Below are 26,081 nucleotides of genomic sequence, written 5' to 3'. Positions count from 1 at the left end.
ATTCAGAAAAATTATTAGGAGGAATAAAATTTCCAACAATTAAGAGACCTACTGCCGCAGTAGCTCGACTGCAAGTGACATATATCGAAGCTCTAGGCATTCTGGGTCGAGTAGGAACGGCATCTTTATTATATGTGGCACCCTGGCTTTTGTGAATAGTTATTCCCTCAGCTGGAAATTGTTTTCTTTCAATTGAAAGTTATTCGTTTCTTTTATATCAGAAAGATCTCAGAACTTTTTCAATTGGTGTCCAGGAACTTTATAGAGGATGAGGCTAGCACGATAGAACAAAATATACGAGCGTCCACCATTAATATTTCATCAATTATGATTAGTTTTATATCAGCAAGTCTAGTATAAAAAGAGCTAACAATGTCACTGCTAAGAGGCCTCAAATCTCTATTCAACTGATTGACAGGTACAGAAAATATTGAATGAAGAGTTAGTCCACCTATCCCGATTACTGCTTTGCCCGTAGGTGCATAAAGGAGAACTTTTAAAGTACTTGGGTTGGATCCAGGTGTGGAATTGAAGCGATGGTTAAGAGCTTGATATATTTCAGATATTAAACGACTTTTTCCTACACCTGCTCCACCCCCAATGAACTCATAAAATGGGCAACTTCTTTTTAGCTGATGCATCAAATGAGTCAAGTAGGTTTTTTGCTTAATATTTAAACTCTGAACTAAAGAAAATAATTCCTCAACCGGAATTAAAGGCGGTAGTTTAATAAGCCTAATATTACAATCAGATTCAGACTTTATTTCTGGAAGTGCTAACACGTGAAACTCATTTTCCACAATAGGTACTTCATTTTGTACAACTTATCCTAAGTCTGTTTCATTATAAAGACTTGGTAAGCCATTTTCAAGCTCTCTTTGATCAAAAATATCATATTTTTTCGATTTGCATGCTGTTCATTCCGCCATGGAAATACTCAACTCTGGCCACATCAGGACTAAATCTTCTGTACCGAATTATACACGGTTTGGTACGTTTTTTAACAAAACCGCAATGGTCTTTAAGGGGAATTGGAACTCCAATATCTGGGAAGATATCGTCTTCATTCTCTTCTTCTTCATTATCACTGTCTTGTAGTCTTCTACTAGATTTAACATATCTATACAGTGATGTAAAATCAGCTAAGCAAACATGTTAATTATATATTAACAGCAAACATATGCGTCCAATATATACTGAAATATATATATGTATATACTTTTCTCTGTTGAAACTCTACTCTAAACTGAGGTTCAGCAGCCGATAGAGTTATGAAGAAGGTTGGAAGTCCCAGTGCGCAGAAGAGGATCTAACACCTTTCAAAACCTTGTAACCGTCATCATGTTGAATCAAGTTTTGAACAAAGTTTTAATTTAAAACATTTTGTGCCGTAACACGGTTGCGACCTGAAAACTTCCGAAGGCAAATTGATTAACTATTCTTAATTTGCAGCAGTTCTAATTTTTTATAGTTGTAAAACAACTTTGGAAAGGTACACGCTCTTCGGTCAAAGCGGCGAATTTCATAACGTACTATCTTACTATATGGTTCAGAGCATGTACGTTTCTGCCCAACGTATATTGTTACAAATGACAGCTCTTCTGAATTATGTCAAGTGATATATGGTGCTATGGGAATATTACCTGAGAGATTATTATGGGAAATCTGTTCCTGATAAAGAGATTTTACCAATCCATTATCATCAGCTGATGCAACAAAAGGAACTTCTACTTGGTTATTAAAGCCTGATAAAACAATTCTCATTTATGTGTACCTGCTAACCATACAGAAGAGTATTCACTAAGAATCTCAAAGCCTCCATAACCTTCGCAGGACGTATGGTATCAGTCATATAATCATGGTTGTATTCCATAAGCCTTTTTAAGTGAGTTTGACCAAAAGTCCGCGGTAACGATGTCACAACATTGTTAACAGAAAAAGGTATATTAACAACGGCACCTTTAAGGGAACTTTGCCCCTGATATCCCACAGGACGGATGGTCATAAAAGATGCTCTAGGCATTATTACCAGTTCTTCGATAGGGGTTAAATTTTTTAAACAGTCTGGTATATCCGGAAAGTCTAGACCATTTAACAAACATATTTACGATCCCATTTTTACAAGTTGAGGAAAAAATGAAGGTTCCATCTTCAGAAGAAATTTTTTGTTTTAAAAAGAAAGCAGATATAGCATCCGACTTTGACTTTGAGCAATAGCTTCGAAATTTAACTTATGTACGTACTTGGTGTTGAAACCATAATCCCCCACAGCAAATGCAATTACTGTGATTTAAGAAAATAAATAACTCAATCTTAAATTACTATTATCAACAAAATTTAAACGAGTTTGTAAATAATTTCTGGTTTTATGGAAGGTAATCCTTCCAAATGACTCCTGTCTTCGGTTTTTATGGTGCTGTTTATGTTCTTCCTTGCTTGCTTCTTCCTTCAGTCCTCTTTTCAGGTGGATGTCAATATATGTACGATGTATTACTTCTTTGGTAAATTTGCACTTTTTAAATTAAAACTTCACTAAAATGTAGACTTAACTACTCAAGTTATTTAGCGTAACTGAAAGTATAACCCCTCCGTAAATTGATTTTGTTTAATACTTTCTAAACCGTGAAAGTTTGCTCATGAAGACTATACTAGGTATAACAAGTAAGGAAGGGCTAAGTTCGGTTGTAACCGAACATTTTATACTCTCGCAATTTATTTATTTAACTTTATTTATATTTATTTATATTGTATAAAGTTCGTCATATATATTGAATAAAGTCCATTGAAAGTTGGAAACCATAATATTATGTTAGAAGCACCGAGGTTCTTGTGTTCGATATATGGGGCCTTAAAACCTATGGTCCGATTTCGACGATTTTTATAATGGGACTGCCACACTATAAACATAGTATTTGTGCAAAGTTCTGCACCGATATCTTCACTAGTGCTTACTTTATATATTGTAATGTAAACGATTCAGATCGTCTTCAAAGTTCTGGTATATAGGAAGTAGGCGTGGTTGTGAAGCGATTTGGCCTATTTTCACAACATATCATTGGGATATAAGGAAACTATTACAAACCAAGTTTCATTGAAATCGGTCGAGTAGTTCCTGAGAAATGGTTTTTAACCCATAAGTGGGCGACTCCACGCCCATTTTCAACTTTGTAAAAAATCTGAGTGCAGCTTCTTTCCGCTATTCCTTCTATAAAATTTAGAGTTTCTGACGTTTTTCATTAGTGAGTTAACTCACTTTTAGCAAATTTCAACCTAACCTTTGTATGGGAGGTGAGCGTGGTTATTGACCGATTTCTTTCATTTTTGGACTGTATTAAGAAGTGGCGACTGCAGAAAGTTTGATTTATATAGATTTATTGGGTTGCGAGATATAAACAAAAAACATATTTGGTGGCGGGACCACGCCCACTTTCCCAAAAAAATTACATTCAAATATGCCCCTTGCTAGGGCGATCCTTTGTACCAAATTTTTCTTTTATAACTTTATTTACGGCTTAGTTATGACACCTTATGTGTTTTCTGTTTTCGCCATTTTGTGGGCGTGGCAGTGATCCGATTTTACCCATTTTCGAAAGCAACCCAAGAAACATGTGTTCCAAGTTTCATTAAGATATCTCAATTTTGGCTCGTCTCGTCAGCCTGATCATTTTGATATCTATACTACTATTATAAAGAGGGAAGATTTGTATGTATGTTTGTATTGAATAAACTCAAAAACTACTGTGCCGATTTCAAAAATTCTTTCACCATTGTAAAGCTACGTTCACCCTGAGGAACATAGGCTATATTTATTGCTCGAAACTTTTTTGAAATAGTTCCCAGGTGAGGGTATCAAAAAGATAAAAGATGGATAATCTTAATCTGAAACTTAAATCGCTTGCAAGTCATTCTCTTCGCATTGCATTCCCGTGCGAAGCCGGAGCGGTCTGCTAGTATAATATATAACCATATATCTAACTTTTTTAGTTTTATGACTTACAAACAACCGTTATGTGAACACAACTATAATACTATCGTAGCAACTTTTGTTGCGAGAGTATTAATATATGAGAGGAATGATAACGTTTTCATTGTTCCAAAGAACACGTGTACTAAGTTATAGCTTGCATGACCGGATGGACAGGCAGATATCAGGATTTCAACTAGTGTCAGTATCGTAATCATTTTGATATATTTACATAACTCTATACTGATTTGTGAACAAAACTATTCTACTCTGGACAACATATTGTGCGATGTTCCTATATGGTTAATTGGATATTCCTTCCAGTTTCTGATGCGATAAAAAGCCGCAGAACCAAAATTGATCTGACCAGTATATACTCAGTTTGTACAGATCACACCTTGATTTGCAATGTCAAGTATACAGAGCCTATATTGTCGCCAGGAAGATATTTGATACCGCTCCATAAGTAGTTCTGAGCTTGACAATATATACCATATCAATCACAGTATATTCGGGTAGTATCCCCAGGTTTTCCTTGGTAGACGTTAGCTCACCATGAGCACTTTGTTGGCTTTCACCACCGTGCAGTTCATATGTATTTTCCATCTTAATTTTGAGTCTAGTCTTAGTCCTGGATATTTTATTTCCTCTACTCTAGCTACCGTCGATGATAGTATTCTACCTTGTTGGCAGTCTTTATTGATGTCTAATTGTATGCTACAAGAGCTTATCTTGGTTTCCGCTGAGAACTACATCCACCCATGTGATGATCGTTGAATTGATCCATCTTCTGTTTTACAGTGTCCGTAGATATTCTAATTCTATAGGCATATTGGATGGATGTACTGAATAGTGCTTAAATGCCACAGTCCTAATATAATTGACAACAATCTTCTCCATGTCTTTCAATAAGAAGGAGATAAGACCTAAGATTTTACCAGTGAATAATCGCTCCTACATTGGGTATGAAACTTCTGCAATTCTCAATTTTTTGGGAATGTAAGCATGTGATAACCGAGCGATAGACTTTAATTAGGTGCACTGATTTCCACTAACGAAACGAAACACACTTAATTACATTTTACCTATTTTCACAATGCTTGATCGTTTGCTAAAGAGAAATGTTATCAGTATATAGTGCTTTAGTTTTAGTAGTTGGATATATCATACCATACATTAAACCTTTTAAGTAATGAGGACACAAACATTTTTCAAGCATTCTTAAATCACAGATACATATATGTATATACATAAACCATTTTTGTTCTTCTTTTTACAGCAATGGAATCTAAACTAATTTGGATAATAGCAATATTTTATTCAACTCTTCAACATATCAGTTCAGCTTCATCACCATGTAAGTCGATAGCTAATGTCATTTCATAAATAATTATTTTTATTCACACATAACCCAATATAAAGTACATACCTCCTTAAGGATTTAGTTGGAGATGTTAAAAATTCATCTTGTAAAGAAAAATCGTATAACCAGGAGAATACTAGTTAGGTAAACGTGGTTGTAATGAAAGTTTCAAACCACCCTACCTATTCACAGTTTTGGTATTATATTTCAGGAAGTTATTTCACTTTGAGTAATTTGAAAAATTCGGATAGTTCTTTTTTACCTGAGTTGTACCTTAATTACATTGTCGGTAATCGACATATTACGCACATTTGCGAATACAATTCTACATCTTTAATGAAGAAGTACATCGGCCATCTAGAAGATTAGATTATAATATTAGCATTATGAATTTTAAAAATATTATCTATTTTTATAAAATATATATAAATTAATATTTTATATATTTGTGACAGTGAAACGTCCTCGGGCCGGAGACCCTTTTGACACATTTCCAAAAAATTTTTGGCAAGAATTCTCCTCCCCATTTACGGACACGCCCGAGGATGAGGAGGCGGAAATAACGGAAACAACCACTCACGAACCGTTCCCTTTCTTCGCTGATCCTTATACAACTGTAAACGTCAGCACGCAGTTAAGCTCTAATGTACATCTACATTGTCGGGTCAACGATTTACAAGGAAAAACGGTAAGATCATTCGATGATTGAGTATTTTGAATAGGATTATGTTTTATGACTTCTAAGTTTTAATAAAAGTTGATATTGAAAAAATTACCTCTACATGGATCACCTGTTATTTCTTGAATTCTTTAAGAAAAATTGCAAAACTGAACGAACTATGCGTAATTTGTAAAAATAAAACCTAGGAATAATAGTTGTAAAATCTTTTTCAGTAATTTGGAGTCTAATTAATGTAGCACAAATATGGTGGTATATGGCAATGGGATGAAATGTTGCTTCATTGTTTTCATAATACAACAAGTAAGGAAAGGCTTACTTCGGGTGCAACAGAACATTTTATACTCTCGCAATTTATTGATGTAATTTTATTAAGAAAACTCAAAATCATTATATATAGTATATGAGAGTTGAGGTAATTCCTAAACCGACTCACTCATTTCACACTCTACGCTCATATCCAACACTCTACGCTCATTAAAATTTGGAAAGATATCTCACATATTAACCGATGTATGCGGAATAAAGCCCACTGTATTTTTGAAAAACCTGGAAGATAGAATTCCAAATTGAGATATATGGAATCGGTTGTGAACCGATTTCGTCCATTTTCCATCCATGTCACCAAGGTGTCAAGAAGTGTTAGGTAGGTGGGAGTGGTTAGTATCCGATTACATCGGAATGTTTGTTTTATATAGCTGTATTGGTTTGTGAGATATTCACAAAAACACTTTTGTCATTCATGCTCCTTCCTAGTGCGATCCCTTATGCCAATATTTTGCTGTTTACTGGCTTAGTTATGACACTTTATAGGTTTTCGCTTTTCACCATTTTCTGGGCGTGGTAATGGTCCGATTTCGCCCATTTTCAATGCCGACCTCGCGTAATCTACAAGCCAAATGGTACGTAAGCTATATAGCTGCTCTTTCCTTGTTACCTTAAACGACAAACAGGAGCTTTGTGGTCAATATGTTTTCAATACCTATATGGCTTTAGTAATTTGTATCTCGCGTTGCAAAAGTGCGATCTGTATTTTTAATGATAAAGCTCGATGTATACCTGTCACACAAGTTTGCGCAAAGCCTCGTAGACAAAATTTCTATCAGCAAATCGCTACACAATCGTAAAAAATTATAAATTTCTTAAGCGGGTGGTTATTGTTGATGAAAAGTGGTTCAGTAACGAAAATTTTAAACGAATGTGGTTATAGTCGAATCCCGATTAGCCGCCGTAAACGGTGGCCAAGACAGAGTTGATGTTCCGGAAGTATTCGTGTTTAGGAGTTTGGCATAGAGTAATTTACTTTGAGCTACCCCCTAAGGTCAATTGTCCAGAAGCGACTAGTTTCCGCCAATAGGAGAAGAATTTGGTTCCGTCAACCACACATGTCTATAGTGACCTTATATGGCGTATGTTTAGATCGTTCTTTTGCATTCATCTTATAGTATATAGCACCAAGTCTTTAAATATCAACCGTCTTAGATTTTGCCAATAACAATGATGCTTTCTATAAGAGTGGCATTTCGAAATTTTCTACAAAACCACATAATTGACATAATTTATATAATTACATCAATGCTGAAATCTGTAATTTTATGCAATAGATTTATTTTTACTAGACCTTATATTATCGCGTTGAATGGTTGGTTCAAAAGGTGACTTTTAATCAAAATTTACTTATGGTTATTTATAATCAAAAATACAGATCATTTTAATTACGCAAAGTAGGTATGTTTATATACGTAAGCTAATGATATATTGTCTACACCAAAGGTATCATGGATGCGTCGCAAAGGTGATGAGTTAGCTCTGATCACATTCGGTCTTCACACGTACAGTGGCGACGCAAGGTATTCCTTAGAGTTCGAAGAGCCAAATGACTGGAAGCTTTCAATACAATATGCGAATGAACACGACGAAGGACCGTACGAGTGTCAAGTCTCTTCACATCCGCCTTTAGTATTGTTAGTATATTTAACAGTAATTGGTAAGTTGTTGAAGAATTATGAAAATTCATATCGTTATGCATGTTTTTGTTTTGTTTTCCTTAACACGTTTGTCGTCAGGGGACCTTCGAAATGCTGCAACAAATATCACAATGTCTCATTTATCGGCACAAAATACGCGAAATATCTTTTAGTCTAAAATTTGAATTTATGCACGTACTAAAATTATCTACATATGTATCATATGTATATGCCGTCAAAAGAAATAATGTGAATTCTGTTATAAAAATATGAACAAGTAATATATAAAACAAGAAAGGAAAGGCTAAGTTCGGGTGCAACCAAACATTTTATACTCTCGCAATTTATTGAAGAAAATTAAACAATACATATATGCGGAATAAAGCTCACCGTATTTTTGAAAAACCTATAATTAGGTATATGGGAGCTAGGAGAAGATATTTTTGAAAAACCTACAATGAAGTATATGGAAATGTTATGACCCGATTTTAATAATTTTTGGAACAGAGACACACTATTAGAAGAAAACAATTTCCTCTGAATTAAATTCAGATATCTGAGAGATTTACCCATATTTTCGGTAAAAATTTATCCTTGGGCGCTGAGTTCAACATGTTCGATATCTGGGGCCTTGAAAAGTTATGGTCCGTTTTCGACAATTTTTTCACAAGTGAAGCCAGAGATGATATGCACTAATTGTGTAAAGTTTTATTCCGTTATCTTCATTGGTTCCTTATGTTTAAATTATAAAGTGAAGGATTAAGATGGATTTCAAAATTGAGTTATAAGGAAAGTAGTAGTGGTTGTGAACCGATTTCGCCCATTTTTTGTCCGTGTTATCAGGGTGTCAAGAAAATATTATATACCGAATTTCATTCGAATCGATCGAGTAGTTCCTGAGATATGGTTTTTGACCCATAAGTGGGCGATGCCACGTCCATTTTCCATTTTGTAAAAAAATCTGAGTACAGCTCCCTTCTGCTATTTCTTCTGCAAAATTTAGTGTTTCTGACGTTTTTCGTTAGTTAGTTAACCCACTTTTAGTAATTTTCAACCTAACCTTTGTATGTGAGGTGGGCGTGGTTATTATCCGATTTCAACTATTTTCATGGTGTGTGGTGAGGTATGTAAGAGAACCGACTGCAGAAAGTTTGGTTTATATAGCTTTATTAGTTTGCGAGTTAAATACAAATAACCGATTTGTGGGCGGGGCCACGCCCACTTCCCCAAAAACATTACATCCAAATATGCCCCCTCCTAGTGCGATCCTTTATTCCAAATTTTACTTTTATATATTCATTTATGGCTTAGTTATGACACTTTATGTGTTTTTGGTTTTCGCCATTTTGTGGGCGCCATTTTGTAATGGTCCGATTCTGCCCATTTTCGAACTTGACCTTCTTATGGTGCCAAGGAATATTTGTGCCAAGTTTCGTCAAGACATCTTAATTTTTACTCAAGTTACAGCTTGCACAGACGGACAGACAGACAGACATCCGGATTTCAAATCTACTCGTCACCCTGATCACTTTGGTATATATGACAATATCTAACTCTTTTAGTTTTAGGTGTTACAAACAACCGTTATGTGAACAAAACTATAATACTCTCTATAGCAACTTTTGTTGCGAGAGTATAAAAACTGTTACGGATGTTTTGTTTTCATAAATGTGTCAACGATTTAAAAAAAAGTTTAAAAACTAAAAACTTTCATAAATCTTCTAATGTTAAAAGGAAGATTTCTTTGATAAAATGTTTAGAACCTGTTAAAAAAATTATTATTGGCAATTTTAAAATTCTTGGTAGTTTTATACTCTCGCAACAAAGTTGCTAAAGAGAGTATAATAGTTTTGTTCACATAACGGTTGTTTCTAAGTTCTATAACTAAACGAGTGAGATATAGGGTTATATATACCAAAGTCATCAGGGAGACGAGTAGAGTGGAAATCCGTCTGTCCGTCCGTGCAAGCTGTAACTTGAGTCAAAATTTAGATATCTTGATGAAATTTGGTACACGTATTTCTTGGCACCATAAGAAGATTTTAGTTCGAAGATAGGCGAAATCAGACCACTACCACGCCCACAAACTGGTGATAACCGAAAACCTATGAAGAGCTATAACTAAGCAATAAATTTAGAAATGAAAGTGAAATTTGGTACAAAGGATCGCACTATGAAGGGGCATATTTGGATGTACATTTTTTGGGAAGTGTACGTGGCCCCGCCCCTACTAAGTTTTTTCTACATATCTGGTAGACTACTAAAGCTATATCAACGAAACTCTCAGGAGTCGTTTTCTTCAGGCACTTGCTTATACAGTCCAACCACGACCACCTCCCATACAGAGGTTATGTTGAAAACTACTAAAAATTCTTTAATTCAGTAAGGAAAACCACTAGAAACCTTATTCCTGGCTTCCAATGATATATTATGAAAATAGGTCAAATCGGTCTACAACCACGCCTACTTCTCATATACAAGAACTTTGAAGTCGATCTGAAAGTAAGCACTATTGAAGAAATCGGAGCAGGACTTTGCACAAATACTGCATTTGTAGTGTGGCATCGCCCTTCTAAAAATCGTCGAAATCGGAAAATAAATTTTCAAGGCCCCATATATCGAACATGAGATAAATTTTTTACCGAAAATATAGGTAAGTCTCTCAGATATTTTGAAGAAATTCAGACGAAAGAGTTTTCTTCTAATAATATGTCTCCGTGCCAAAAATGAATGAAATCGGGTCATATTAATTTCCCCTGGATCCCATATACCTAATATTAGGGTTTTCAAACTTTCAATAGACTTCATACCATATACATAAAATAAATAAATAAATTGCAAGAGTATAAAATGTTCGGTTACACCCCTTCCTTACTTGTTAGAGATATAAGCACCTGCGTAAATAGCTAACTGAGTAAAATCGGGATTTAATAATGAATTCCGTGTCTTTATCAAAAAATTGTATATTGCCCGTATTTTTTGCCGAAATTTCATCTGAATCTCATGTTTTACATAAATTGAATTATGTTTACATACAATGAATGTACACTGTGTTCGAAATAATAGCAGTGGCTAATCAAAATTTAAATAAGTGAAATTATTACAGTGCACTCGCGGTAACGTGAACACCGTCTAACATGAACACCGGCTAACGTGAACACGCTTTTTTTACATTGACTACTCTGTAACGTGAACAAACTTACTTAGAAAGCTCAAAATTTTTGTTCACTACACTTTTTATTAACATACGGACAACGCTGAATACATTAAATTTTATTTTTTAAGTTCGGGGAATCCCCTAATATTGAAAAATTTGCGCAAATTTTTACCATATGACAATGACTTACTTCAGTTGAAGGTTTTTTCTTTCGAGGAGTGATCAATCAATCGGAATGAGTTCTAAAAAATCGAAGTGTTTCCAATTAAAAGAAAAAGCAGACATTTTAGACAGTCTGAAAAAAGGAACAAGTGTGACTAACTTAGCAAAAAAATATAATGTCGCTAAGTCTACAATATGCAGTATTAAAAAGAAAACAGAAGCCATTTTAAAATGCGTGAATAATACATACTAAGGACCGGGAAAAAGAAAAACTTTAAAATCGTCAGAGCTTCCAGCTTTGGAAAAAAGTCTATACCTTTGGTTCATCCGGATGCGCGAAAGGAATTGTCCTGTAAGTGGATTAATGCTAAAAGAAAAGGCTAACGAATTGCATTCCCTACTTAAAGAAAACGCGACCGGATTCAATGCTAGTGACGGATTCGTCCAGAGATTTAAGAAAAGATACGGAGTTAGATTGCTTAAAGTATCTGGAGAAAAACTCTCATTGCAGCCTCAATTGGTTGATCGATTTAAACTGAAACTAAAACAAAAAATTGAGGAAGTGGAGTTATGTAATGACCAATTGTATAATGCTGACGAATCTGGTTTATTCTGGAAGCTTTAGCCAGATAAGACCTATGTATCATCGCTCCAGGAACAAAGACGGGGAAGCAGCGTATAAAATTTCTCTGTTGCGCAAATGCATCGGGTGCACATAAACTTAAACTTTTAGTAATTGGATGGGGTCATATGTAGAAGTTCACGCAAGTGAGGAAAGTTTCTGATTGCCATTCACTTGGGAGTGGCCAGGAACGATTCTTTTGCATATGACTCAAGCAGCTCACGACTTCCGGTTTTAGACCAAGTATCCCCTGGGTAGCTAACAGACATCCGTTTGGAGGCGAGCTAAAGTGAGAAGGCGAAGCCCGCTTGTGCGGTTGTGCGTAGGGCTTGGGACCCACCACATAAAAAAATCTCCCCAATGAAAACAAACACCGAGCCTCGGATGACTAAATAGAGAGGGTACAATATTCTACAAGAGTGTACAGCTCCTGGCGTATGCCGATGATATTGATATCATCGGAAGCAACAACCGCGCCGTTTGTTCTGCGTTTTCCAGACTAGATAAAGAAGCGAAGCGTATGGGTCTGGTGGTGAATGAGGACAAGACGAAATATCTCCTGTCATCAAACAAACAGTCAGCGCACTCGCGTCTTGGCTCCCACGTCACTGTTGACAGTCATAACTTTGAAGTTGTAGATAATTTCGTTTATCTGGGAACCAGCATTAACAACACCAACAATGTCAGCCTTGAAATCCAACGCAGAATCACTCTTGCCAACAGGTGCTACTTTGGACTGAGTAGGCAATTGAAAAGTAAAGTCCTCTCTCGACGAACCAAAATCAAACTCTATAAGTCGCTCATTATTCCCGTCCTGATGTATGGCGCTGAAGCGTGGACGATGACAACATCCGATGAGACGACTCTTGGGGTTTTCGAGAGAAAGGTTTTGCGCAAGATTTATGGTCCTCTAAACATTGGCAACGGCGAATACCGCAGACGATGGAACGATGAGCTGTACGATTTATACGACGACATTGACATAGTTCAGCGAATAAAAAGACAGCGGCTACGCTGGCTAGGTCATGTTGTACGGATGGAAGAAAACAATCCAGCTCTGAAAGTATTCGATGCAGTACCCGCTGGAGGAAGCCGCGGAAGAGGACGACCTCCACTCCGGTGGAAAGACCAAGTGCAAAGTGACCTGGCTTCACTTGGTGTTTCCAGTTGGCGCCAAAAAGCAAAAAGGAGGAATGAGTGGCGCGCTCTGGTGGATTCGGCTATAATCGCTTAAAGCGGTTCCTACGCCAAATATATATATATAAGGCAAAAAATCCACGCAGCTTTAAACACTTTAGTTGCCCTACGGATTATAAGAACTCGAAATCAGCCTGGATGACGTCTGCCATTTTTAAACATTGGTTCCATCAATCTTTTGTGCCACAGGTAAACAATTTTTTCGCTTAATTAATAATTATTATAAATTCTTGCTTTTGGCCAGGTAAGATTGTTTCTAAAGCGGAAGAGCTTACCAATAAAGGCACTATAACTTATTGACAACGCTCCCTCTCATCCAAGTGAAGCAGAATTAAAAACTGAAGATGGAAATATAATTGCCATGTTTATGCTGCCAAATGTCACCCCTCTTATCCAACCTATGGATCAAAATGCGATTAAAATAACGAAGTTATATTACAGAAACAGTTTGTTGGCTTCAATAGCAGCAAAAAACTTAGATTTGCTTGAACCAATGAAAAACCAATCGACGACGATGGAGCAGAAGTTCCACTGCCCGACCGTGAAGAAATTCGAATAGCAATTACCCGCTTGAAGAACAATAAGGCGGCGGGGGCCAATGGATTACCGGCCGAGCTATTCAAATACGGCGGCAAAGAGCTGATAAGGTGCTTGCATCAGCTTCTTTGCAGAATATGGTCGGAAGAAAGCATGCCTGACGATTGGAATCTCAGCGTACTCTACACAATACACAAAAAGGGAGACCCCACAATTTGCGCCAATTACCGTGGGATATGCCTCCTCAACATCGCGTATAAGGTTCTGTCGAGCGTATTGTGTGAAAGACTAAAGTCCACCGTCAACAAACTGATTGGACCTTATCAGTGTGGCTTTAGACCTGGAAAATCAACAACAGACCAGATATTCACCATTCGCCAAATTTTGGAGAAGACCCATGAAAATAGGACCGACACACACCATCTCTTTGTCGACTTTAAAGCTGCTTTCGACAGCACGAAAAGGACCTGCCTTTATGCAGCGATGTCTGAATTTGATATCCCCGCAAAACTAATACGGCTGTGTAAGCTGACGTTGAGCAACACCAAAAGCTCCGTCAGGATCGGGAAGGACCTCTCCGAGCCGTTCGACACCAGACGAGGTTTCAGACAAGGCGACTCACTCTCGTGTGATTTCTTTAACCTGATGCTGGAGAAAATAATACGAGCTGCAGAGCTAAATAGAGAAGGTACAATCTTCTATAAGAGTGTACAGCTACTGGCGTACGCCGATGATATCGATATCATCGGAAACAACACCCGCGCCGTTAGTTCTGCTTTCTCCAGACTGGATAAGGAAGCGAAGCGTATGGGTCTGGTGGTGAACGAGGACAAGACGAAAAATCTCCTGTCATCAAACAAACAGTCGGCGCATTCGCGTCTTGGCTCCCACGTCACTGTTGACAGTCATAACTTTGAAGTTGTAGATAATTTCGTCTACCTGGGAACCAGCATTAACAGCTATAACAATGTCAGCCTGGAAATCCAACGCAGAATCACTCTTGCCAACAGGTGCTACTATGGACTAAGTAGGCAATTGAAAAGTAAAGTCCTCTCTCGACGAACAAAAACCAAACTCTACAAGTCTCTCATCATTCCCGTCCTACTTTACGGTGCAGAAGCGTGGACGATGTCAACATCCGATGAGACGGCACTAGGAGTTTTCGAGAGAAAGGTTTTGAGGAAGATTTATGGTCCCTTAAGAATTGGCAACGGCGAATACCGCAGACGATGGAACGATGAGCTGTATGTGTTATTCGACGACATAGACATAGTACAGCGAATAAAAAAACAGCGGCTACGCTGGCTAGGTCATGTTGTTCGAATGGATGAAAGTGCTCCAGCTCTGAAAGTATTCGATGCAGTACCCGCTGGTGGAAGCAGAGGAAGAGGGAGACCTCCACTCCGATGGAAGGACCAGGTGGAGAGGGACCTGGCTTCGCTTGGAATAACGAATTGGCGCCAAACTGCCAGAAGGCGGGATACGTGGCGCGCTGTTTTGGACTCGGCTATAACCGCGTAAGCGGTGTCTACGCCAGTCAAGAAGAAGAAGAATGAAAAATGTAACGTTGAAAGATGCTGTTACCTTTTATCTGTCGCGTGGGATCGGGTCAGCACAGAAACTCTTTCCAATTGTTGGAAAAACATTTTAAGTTTAATGGGAAACGAGGAGGACCCTGAATATATCATTCCATTAAATATCCTGAAAGGCAAATGGAGTGCAGAAATAAACTCTTTAATGCGAATGTCAGTTGATCTCCTTCAGGACTTGAGTCCTCAGGTAGAAGTTTTACGACACACTTTAATATCATTATTACTTTTTTCTATTTTAGGTTGAGTTTTCATTGCCAATGGTTCGAGAGTGGAACGATGACCCTTGTGTTGATGATACCACCGAAATCCATGAGATTGAAGAAAGTGACGATGATGATTGTATTGCCGAAGACCCCATAAAGAAAATTGCCGCAAGTGAGGCAGTTGTAATCTTTAACAAGGCATTGCAATGGGCTGGAGATGCAATGGTTGATCAAAGCGACATGAGTGTACTTAGACGCTTAAGGGAGAAAGCAGTATTTCAGCAATTAGAAAGGAAAAAGCAGCAGAAAAAGATAACGGATTTTTTTAATGAATAAATCTAATGTGAAATTTTATTCGCAATTTAATATGTATGTTCTTACCCATGAACATACTAATGGTAATAATAAAATAGTTTTACATTTAAGTGTGTAAAAATCCTGAATTTAGCAATTTGAAGTTATTTTGTGTCTTCAAATTCGACAATCGCTAACGTGAACATTTTCACTAACGTGAACTCCCTTGGCTTTAATTAGTTCACGTTATCGCGAGTGCACTGTACATTTAAAAACTTCTAGCCATGTAATTTTTTTTATGCTTAAATATTGGGAATCTGTATTTAAATTGATATTTGATACAGTTATCATATACATGGAGTACCGTTATTTTGTGTACAACGTACTTGTTTTTTGCTGTGATTAATAATAGCAGTATTGAGCATTTTACTTCAAAAACCATTTTATTCATTATAATAAAACAAAATAAAGTTTAAAAAATTAATACATCGTCGAATTACTATCGTTGAATACAATCGCTGCACATCTCCAAGGCATGGAGTCTATAAAATGCCTGCGTTTCTCGAGAGGCATTTTCTTCATAAGACTCCATAAGTGCTTCGAATTTGATAGAGTGTTTTTCTCTACGGCTTCCTTAACCTCAGCCCAAAGATTCTCACTTGGATTAAGGTCAGATGATTGAGCCGGGTAACCAATAACCTTAAATCCATGTGAAGTAAGCACATTGGTTGCCACCTTGCTAGCATTCGTAGGGTAGTTGACATGTTGATAGACCCTTTTCTGTCAGATTTTCGATTCAGCGTATGTTAGCATAGTCGGTTCAATTATTTCCACGTATATTTTGGCATCCATGTTTTATTAAATCCAATATAACGGACCTATACCGTAGTAAAAGAAGCATCCCAATTCGATGATTTACACACCCATGTTACACAACTTGGAAAACAAATCTAGGATAAAATTAAGATTTTTCTGGCCTTCGTTGAGGTTCTCGGGCACAAAATAAAACAAGTTTCGTTTCGTCAGACCACAATATCTTGCGTAATTTTTCTACTGGCCAATGCAGGTGCAATTTGAACTGTGGCCTGCACATGCCGCGGTTCTAGTAAAGGCACTTTCCTTGGGTTCCTGCTGAAAAAACTTACCTCTTTTTAGCTCTTGTCTTATTGTGGATGCAATAACACTAAGATTTGACCAGTCGTTAGTTTTTTTGTATAAATTCGCTTTTTTCGGGGCAAACCCACCACTGTCCTCAGCCGTGGCCGCGAAAAAACTCCATTACCATTTTTAATGAGATTTCGTTTTCCTTTAGAAAAGTTTTTGCCACTCCCATTTTCGTAAAAGAAATGCGTTGTGATGTATTCACTAAAGAACTATTGCATCAGTTGTTTAAAATAATACGGCCATTTCGCTTGCAATGCTATTTTTAATTACAGCAAAAAACAACTACGTTGCACAAAAAATAACGGTACTCCATGTATATGATAACTGTATCAAATATCAATTTAAACACAGTTTCCCAATATTTAGGCCCATGTTTCTGCATTAAAAAAGTGCATGGCTAGAAGCAGAGACTATTATTTGGAAAACAGTTGTATGTACATATGTATATATTGAAAACCAAATAACGTTGCAAATTTAGTATTGTAAATTCGTATTCGCGGGAGAGTGGCTCCATTTGACAACTCGATATACATATCACAAAATGCTTTCCAATATACATTATTTTTTAGAAAAATAACTTGTTAAATATCGTTAGTATCACATTTTTATATTTTTAAAACGATTACTATTTTCATCACTTGACAGTTCCTCATGTGGAAATACTCGATGAAAGAGATTCGGCCACTCCTGAAAAATACTATAAAGCTGGAAGTACCATTGAACTGAAATGTGTAATTTCAAAAATACCGCAGCCATCATCCTACATCACTTGGCAGCATGGTAAACGAATGCTGAACTACGACACTAGTCGGGGGGGAATCAGGTAAACGAAATAATTATTGCGTCCGAAAATACCAATAACTTGTATTTTCCTGTACCATAGCGTCAAGACTGACATGCTTCCCGGAAGAGCACTAAGCCGTCTTTACATTGCCAACGCGAATCGACAGGACACTGGAAATTATACTTGTATGCTTGGCAACGATATTTCTGGAACCGTAATGGTCCACGTACTAAATGGTATACGATATTAACCTTTTGTTATTGATAAACACTGGAATTGTATTCTTATTATTGCAGGTGAGGAGCCAGCCGCTATGCAGCATGCATCAGGAGCTAGGCTGTGCTCTCCTATTTCCATAATGATAGTTATAATGATTACGTCAAAGATTTGTCTACGATGACAACACTAATGTGAACTAATCAACACTAACACCAACCAACACCATTTGTCCAAAACTGCATTTTCCATGTCTGCATAATAAAGGGTTGTTTTAGAATTTAATTAAAAATAGATACATACATATTACAAATAAATAAATAGGATATGGACCCAACAATTTTTACGCAATACATAATAGTATAAATATGTATATATAAATGTTCATATATTATTGAGAAATGTAAGGATGTTTGTTGACAGATTAACTTTTTCATATATACTTAAATACACTGAATTATAATTGAATTTTTTAATGTTTATACAAATATTTAAATACATAGATATTTATAATTATAACATTTAGCAACAATCAAAACATGTCTGGTGATTCACACATTTTTGGAAATGCCAATCATTAGTGAAACTAATATGGCAGGATCACTGAGCAGAAAAGTCTTTCAAAATTGTATAAACCCAAACCACAATGCAATTTGATCTATTATTCATATTTGGAATCAGTTAAAGATGATAGATCCTCGCCTGGACGATTGTCAACTAAATACTCACACTCCTCTAAAACTAAGACCGCGAAACGGACCGCACCTTGAGAGTGGAGAAGAGCAGCATACTCAGTCGATCTCTAAAAAAAGCACAAGTAGTTTAGTTAATAAAATTAAATGTTATAATTTTTACTAATAATCGGCATGTTTATTAAATAAATCATTAAAATTCAACACTAATTTTAATATAAACTGCCAATGAAAAACACAAGGATATGACTTGTTTAATAGTTTGTGTAATTTACCTAAACATAACACTAGTTTTTAAAATCTATATTTTCATAACATAAAAAATGTTAATTAATTCTTCTAGGAGGCAGTGTTCATAAACACCACATACATACATATATTTATGAAATAAAAACGAAAGCATTATTTATACAGCCAAAAACAATTTACACAATTCAAAGAAAAGAAAATCTTTTATATCAATTAATATTCAAAGTACCAAAATACTCAAGTTAGAACTGTAAAATGAGCATCTAAGGTGACGCAAATGAGAGAATTTGCTAATAAGATACAGAGAAACGAATGCATGATTACATTAGAATTCATACTATTAAATAAATCTGTAAATTTTTTGAGGCAAAAAGACTCGAACTAGCCAAAGTTTTTAACAAAGTAAGAAAAATAATCGAGTGAGATAATGAAACAATACTTATAGAGAAATAGAATAAAAATAAATGGAAGGATACAATTAAACTGAATATCAAAACAAAAATAAAGAATATATGTTTTTGTATTTATTTAAGCAACATTATAACAGTTTTTTACTCGTACTGCATCCATAAATGTGTGGTTAAAACAAATCAAACACATATTAAACATTCGGATAAGCAAATCTTGCAAACAAATTCGGCATTAGCAACTTTAACTTTATTACTAAACAACAACATTTAATTCAGCAAGATTTTGTCTGGTACCATAACTACCTTGGTAACTAAACTATAATGATTTAGCACACACCTTCTGAAATTGAATGGTCTTGGAATAGGTTTGAATTTACCTTCTATAATATATGTATGTAGCTCTTTTCTCAATGAAGTTCCATTGCATTTAAAGCTGTTAAATAAAGCGGAGGACAATGTAAACGAATAAAAAATTTACTTTATAAGGAATTTTTGATAATTTTTCCTAACAAGACTCAACAATTTTATTACATATGTGTGTTACAGCGATGAGAGTTGCCTAAGTTGAGCTACATATACATTTGAATTACATACATATGTATGTAAGTATGTACATATGTGTCATAGTATATTTTCATCTTTCAAAGATATAATTTTAATTAATTTGAAATGATATCCTAAGAAACAATAAATTAAATTAAAGTGTAAGAAGTGTATAAGTGTTCATATGTGTTTTTGGAAATTGTCATTCTCAAGGTGTTGCACAAGAATATGACATATTTTTGACATATACAAATTTCTACATATATATGTACATATGTACGTACACACGGTCCGTATCATATAATTCGTAACATACAATATTGTATCTGCAAGCCAAATTAATACATATGTGGGCATCATGTTAGCCTCGCTTATGTCACTGAAACAAATACATCCAACAGCGGAATATTCCACAACAAAATCAATCAAGAATTTTAATTTTTGTAAAGTTGACGAATCGGATGATCTTCCAAATTGTGGTATGGTGGAAGTAGGCATGGTTGTGAATCGATTGAAACTATAGCATTTGATGTCAAGGAAAGGTTGCGGTTTTGTTGAAATTGGTCGAGCGGTTTCTGAGATATGGTATTTGACGCGTAAATGGGTGGTGCCATGCCCATTTAAAAATTTGTATAGAAATTTGAGTACTATTCTGTGCCATCTTTACCATGAAATTTAAAGTTTCTAGTGTTTTTCCTTACTGAATTAAAGTATTTTTAGTAGTTCTCAATATAACCTTTGTGTGGGAGGTAGGTGTGGTTATAATCCGATTTCCTCAATTTTTAGACTATATCAGAAAGTGGGAATGGAAACGACTCTTTATTAGTTGATACAGTTTTAGTAATTTTCGAGATATGTATTATACAAAAAACTCAGTAGCAGACGGGACCACGCCCACTTTTCCAAGTAAAAATACATCGAAATGTACATGCCTTAGTTATGGCAACGAGGCCCGTAAGCTACATTTTAAGGGGCATTACAAAATGCTCTTCAAACAGTTTCTGCTGGGATGTTTTCGCAGGAACTTGCTGTAAGCTGAGCCGTCTACCAGAGCCATCAATACTGCCTTCCTGAAATACATCGAGCACTGAACGCCAATCACAGAGGAGCTATTAACACTTTCATTGACTCCCTCCCCCTGAATGGCGTACTTGGTGTCAAATCACCACCAACTGCCACCAAGCTCGAGTTGCCTCGCGATACTATAGTGACCCTAGCGCAACTTCGTTCTAGATACAGTAGCAGATTAAACTCCTACCTATCCAGACTGAAAGCCGACATACCAAACATAGTTGATCGGCATGCTACTCCCTTTGCATGCTCAATTAATCCTACTCGTCTGACACCCCTTTCCCTTTGGCCCGACCCCATCGAAACAGTTCGTATCCTGGGCCTCTTATTAGATGACTTCGATGGGAATTGATTTCTGCTTGACGGTTCAAGTTGGGCTGGTTGGAGCTATATCATTTCAGATAATAATTTTAAAATCTATTCATTATTATTTTATACTAGCAGACCCGGCCACACGTTTTTGTGGCTAAGGTATACATTAAATTAGTAAATTTTTCAATACAGCCAGTCTTGTTATATTGAAAAGTCGAGAAATATTGAAGTCAACCCACACTTCTTTTAATTGCAAGAGAGTGGGGATAGTCCAGGCAATTTTAAATAGTCTGTGGGACATACTGGTTTGTAGCTGTGTCAACTCTCCTGGAAGGAAATTCTAAATTGTAGCATTAAGATCACCGAGCTCTTTGCTTTTTACCACAAATAGTCATTTATGGTTATCATATTGTGGTTTCATGTCAGAAAAAGACGATGAATAAGCTTCTCCTTCGAATCAATGATTTGATATTGTTTCGAAATCACTCGTATATTAGTTGTTAATTGGCGATTCTTTATGTGTCGCCACAAATTAGATTTAGGCATGCGATTAGTTCGTCAGCAACAGTTGATCCAGGAAGGGTCTGGCGTAAATCACCTGCTAACAGAATCATGTCTCGAACAAAAACGTTTTAGTTGTCGCGTAAATCCTTTAAAGTCCTGTGCAGTGCTTCCAGCGACTTCTTGAATATCGGGAAAATCTTCGCTATATCGCTATTTTTGGCGATTTTGCAGACTGGTTTATCATTGATTTGCAATTTATGAGTAATTTCAATGCCGAATATGCAATTTAACCTTGATGATTTTCTACTGGATTATATGCCGAATATATAGGACAGATTGTGTGTTATCTTAAAAAAAATATAGCAATAAATTGCGAGAGTATAAAATGTTCGATTGTACCCGAACTTAGCCATTCCTTATTGGTTACAAATTGGTTTGGGTTATCGGCACAACCTTATACATTTGAGAAATGACAAAAATATTTTAACAAAGCAACAATGACAGCCTTCAAAATATTATTATTTTTTGTTTTCTTTTATTTTGTATTTTTGTTGTCAATTCAAATAAAATTCTCTTATTATTATCTTCCTCGCAATTTTTCCATATTTACTTACTTTCTAAACCTTTCTTGGACTTGCTAGAATTTTTCAAGACTAAAATTAGCCGGATCGGTGTGACCGTTCTCAACTTTTTGCAAGACTAACGAACAGCAATTCATTTTTATGATCGTAGAGTAGTTTGTATGGGAGATTAGAAAAGTGTGGATTTTAGACTTTTTAAGGATTTTTTTTAATTTTTCTTTCCGTAAGAACCATCCTTGTACTTTAAGAAGCATTGCAAAAAAGAATTAGCGAAATCGGTTCAGCTATTCTCGAGTTATGCGCTTAGCAACACATTTTGCGATTCATTTTTATATTATAGAGATATGTAAATTGTGATCTTTTCAAATGCAATAAAACGAACCGATTTTCTTCCACTTATCGTTTTGTTGTAAATGCGAATTCTTCACTGCGTAACGTCTAATCAATTTTAAGAATTAATCAGTTCACTAAGAATTTATCGAACCGCCCTATTATTGCGAAAGTGAGTAGTAAATGATAAAATAAAAATAATATTTGCTGAAAATCATATTTTAAATAAAACATCATTTTTACTATTTATTAATGGCTTTAGTATCTTTACTACCGATGTTAAAGTAATTTTATGATTCAACATATTTGATTATGCAGAGCATTAACAATAATTTTTATTAATATTATGAGTTTGATTTCAGTACACAAAACGCAATTTACTCAAACGGGTAAAATTTAAACCCCAATTTCTATCCATTCTAAGATACTTGATTTTTATATCCAAACGTTTATATCAACGAATGCAAATTAAAAATTTGTTAGAAAATTCAAAAATATAATATAATTTTGTAGCTTTTCCTTCAAACAGTTTAGGCGCATACAATACGTTGGAACTTATTTACTCATAGCACACATCTTTGTCAGTGTACATTTCCACTGGCATTGCAGCTGTTTCATTGCTACATTCCATCATTTCAATATCCCGACAACTTGACGCCAATAGTTCTCTTCGAATTTCGGCGGTAATCTTTGGGTGTGATTGCTTCCTGAAGTTATAAAAAGGGGAATATATGTAAATTAATTGGACGAATAAACAATGTCTTCTTACCTTAATAAATTGAGCAAAGCCTCTTTTTGCTCTGAAGAAATATCATTCTTATAACGTTGGGCAAAAGTTAACAAGCTTTGATGCCACAATACAGGCATTTCACGTCGATCATTTTCAAATCTGCATATATTCGTAGAAACATATAATCAGCAATAGGAAGAAAATATAAATTCTTACCTAATAAAATGAAAAACGGCAGCATCGATAACGCGATAAGGTAAGGCATAACGCTTGTCAAGGAAGTAGCGTATGAATATTGAATTTGCACCTGTGTATCCCATTTCACAAATTTTGAGTAAGCATGCTGACGAATGCAATACTGGAATCGAACTACGAGCGATGACACTCCCAAATATAATTGCTTCTCGCAATGTGCAATCACCAGCCTCCAACAAAGGCAATATTATTCCTTTCATAAAAGCAGCTGGTTTGAAAAGCGCTTTCTTCAAAGCGTTGTACAAATGCATATTCAGTTTTTTATATTCACATAGATCGTCTCTTATCCTCGGCAACAAAACCAAATTGTAAAACCGCTGAGCCATTGCATGAGAGAGAACTGAACAAAATATACTGAAATAATGTTTAATAGTAACACTATGTTGAAAAACTTGCATAAATATTTTGTGTACACAAAGATATGTATGTATGTATATATGTATTTCGTGAACATAATACAAAAATACATATTTTGTTTACACTGTAATTATATTGAAGATGTATATACCGAGTTCCTTGGAACATAGCTGCAGCGCTCCAATTATGTGGTTCCGTTATAAATAGAATCTGTTCCCAATTTCGCAACCTTGGAATAATTTTAAATGCCTTCGGCACTTTCCCACTCCGATACCGCTTCATTACATCTCGAACTCCTTCATACATTTCTCGCACTCTAAATAGATAAAAAAGACATGTGTTTTAGCGACAGCTAAATGTAATAGTTTGTTATTATCTGTGTTCAAAACAGAAAACAATAGTAAGGCATCAACCGGTACAAAGTTTTTTGGATATATCTCCTAGTGTATGATTAATGTGAAACAAAGTTTAAAATGGAGTAATATAGGACGGCAGAAAGGGCTGTTCTATCCGCTCATTTTCAAAATATAACATCATCTTTTCTTTCTTCCGTATATATAATTTTTAGCCACACATCCGCCTTTCAACTCTACTCGTCACCCTTAATGCTTTGGTAAACAAAACTATTAAACTATCTTTGCAACATGTTGCAAGAGTAAAATTAATGGGGCTCAAAATAAAATTTTTTGTATCCAATCTCATTGTTAACACACTTCAAGTAGCTATAGTTACTATCTTGTCCTAAGTTAGTTAAGTACCAGCAGTAGAACAGTACTAATATGTGAAATTTGGTAAGAGTATTTATTACAAAAACTATTTCCAATAAAAACCTCTTACCTGGGGTCTATATCTTCTATTTTAAGAGATCCATCATCTGTGAGCTTGCTCTGAATATCTTGTTGTTTTTCTTGTATTTTTTCCAATATAATATCAGATAGTTTTAAGGTTCGTTTTCCCTCCTGGGGATTTTGAAATCGTTCGAATGCTTTGGCATCTTCTTCGTCGATTTCTAAATTGTCCATAAAATCATTTTCAGTGACATCTTTGTTTTCGTCCTCTTCAGCAATGTCTCCTAAAAAAATTTAAAACTTTTACATGGATTTACTATTGCATACATGTACTCACCTATGTTGACATGATTATATGGTTTTTTCCCTCCGAGGCTAGGGAAGTTATCATCGTTAAGTTCTAACTGTTGCGCTTTTGCTGCATCTAATATTTTTTTACTTGTTTTGCTATCCAACACCTGGAATAATTAAAATTCCTTAATACATATCAGTACGAAGCATTGAGTTCCTAAAAAAATTCCTACTTTATAGTATTTGCAAAATAACCGGTTCCAATTTTTTTTCGTCGAATTAAATGCGCATATATCGAGCACGTTACGTATCAATTATTTTTATTTTATTTTATTTTTTTTTTTTTCAAATGACAATTTTTGAATTTTTGCAAACCTACTGCTTTGTATGACTGATATAATTAATTTATATTAATAAATTCGACATCAGTGACTCATCAATGCAAAGCAACATAATCGGGTAGTTACTGGGGTGCCAAGATTTGAGGCTTGTTTCATGTTAATTAGCCCAAAATAAACACTTTTTAATAAATAAAAAAAATTGATATATTGTACTGTCGCGAGATATTCGCACATGAATATCGGATTATAGCGGTTATTTTGCAGAAAGTTGTTCTACGCGTAAGAACTCTCCATTTCCACCTCTTTGATAACCCCCCGTGTTTACTCGACCAGGGTTATTTTTTTGAAGCGGAACCATAATCGAAACTTATAATAAATTTTTACTAACCGAAGATTCTTCTGCGCGCAAATGAAACTTATCTTTATTTTTTCGTTTTGCTACTTTCCCCTGAACCAATTGTTTGTCCAAAGCCACATTTTTATTTTGAACTAAATTGGCTTTTTTTGGTTTAACCATACTTCAAAATTATGTTAAAAACAATAATAACCAGAAATAGACTTTTAATAAAATCACACGTGCGCTTAATGTTTTCACAATATAAAATTGACGTGCATGACATTTGAAAAAGTTTATTTATTCGACAGCACTACCGCTTAAGGGTGGCCAGGTTAAATTTCGACAATAATTAGAAATAAAAAATCTACCCTTTTAAATGTTGTACAAAG

General features: G+C 35.5%; 2 protein-coding genes across 3 annotated transcripts in view; one reads left to right on the top strand and one right to left on the bottom strand.

The window, feature by feature from the left end:
* LOC105220136 (hemicentin-1) overlaps positions 1 to 18,270 on the top strand; it is a 54,830-nt gene extending 36,560 nt beyond the window's left edge. For both annotated transcript variants that reach the window (XM_054231381.1, XM_054231380.1), the window contains exons 2-7: positions 5,244 to 5,321; positions 5,783 to 6,015; positions 7,780 to 7,993; positions 17,547 to 17,724; positions 17,785 to 17,921; positions 17,982 to 18,270. In XM_054231381.1, coding sequence (XP_054087356.1) covers positions 5,246 to 5,321; positions 5,783 to 6,015; positions 7,780 to 7,993; positions 17,547 to 17,724; positions 17,785 to 17,921; positions 17,982 to 18,085 — 942 coding nt within the window. In that variant the 5' untranslated portion in view covers positions 5,244 to 5,245 and the 3' untranslated portion in view covers positions 18,086 to 18,270. The remainder of the gene's footprint in view (positions 1 to 5,243; positions 5,322 to 5,782; positions 6,016 to 7,779; positions 7,994 to 17,546; positions 17,725 to 17,784; positions 17,922 to 17,981) is intronic.
* A 4,559-nt stretch (positions 18,271 to 22,829) lies between these two features.
* Positions 22,830 to 25,971, bottom strand: LOC105220137 (bystin). Its single transcript, XM_011196553.3, has 7 exons — positions 25,744 to 25,971; positions 25,061 to 25,181; positions 24,773 to 25,007; positions 24,087 to 24,251; positions 23,540 to 23,932; positions 23,363 to 23,482; positions 22,830 to 23,300 (listed from the first exon to the last, which is right to left on the bottom strand). The coding sequence occupies exons 1-7, from the start codon at positions 25,870 to 25,872 to the stop codon at positions 23,153 to 23,155; spliced, it is 1,311 nt and encodes a 436-aa protein (XP_011194855.1). The 5' UTR covers positions 25,873 to 25,971; the 3' UTR covers positions 22,830 to 23,152.
* Between the last annotated feature and the right edge of the window lie 110 nt (positions 25,972 to 26,081).

Source organism: Zeugodacus cucurbitae, chromosome 5, assembly GCF_028554725.1.
Source record: "Zeugodacus cucurbitae isolate PBARC_wt_2022May chromosome 5, idZeuCucr1.2, whole genome shotgun sequence".
In the NCBI taxonomy this organism is placed as follows: domain Eukaryota; kingdom Metazoa; phylum Arthropoda; class Insecta; order Diptera; family Tephritidae; genus Zeugodacus; species Zeugodacus cucurbitae.
This window is presented reverse-complemented; position numbering and strand designations above follow the sequence as displayed.

Bases quoted from the DNA above. Each gene is read 5' to 3' on its own strand.
- LOC105220137 (XM_011196553.3), bottom strand. From the start codon at position 25,872: ATGGTTAAACCAAAAAAAGCCAATTTAGTTCAAAATAAAAATGTGGCT. The intron at 25,008-25,060 runs GTGAGTACATGT...AAATTTTTTTAG, and splicing joins ATATAATCATGTCAACATAG to GAGACATTGCTGAAGAGGAC. The intron at 23,483-23,539 runs GTAAGAATTTAT...GAATATATGCAG, and splicing joins GCCGTTTTTCATTTTATTAG to ATTTGAAAATGATCGACGTG.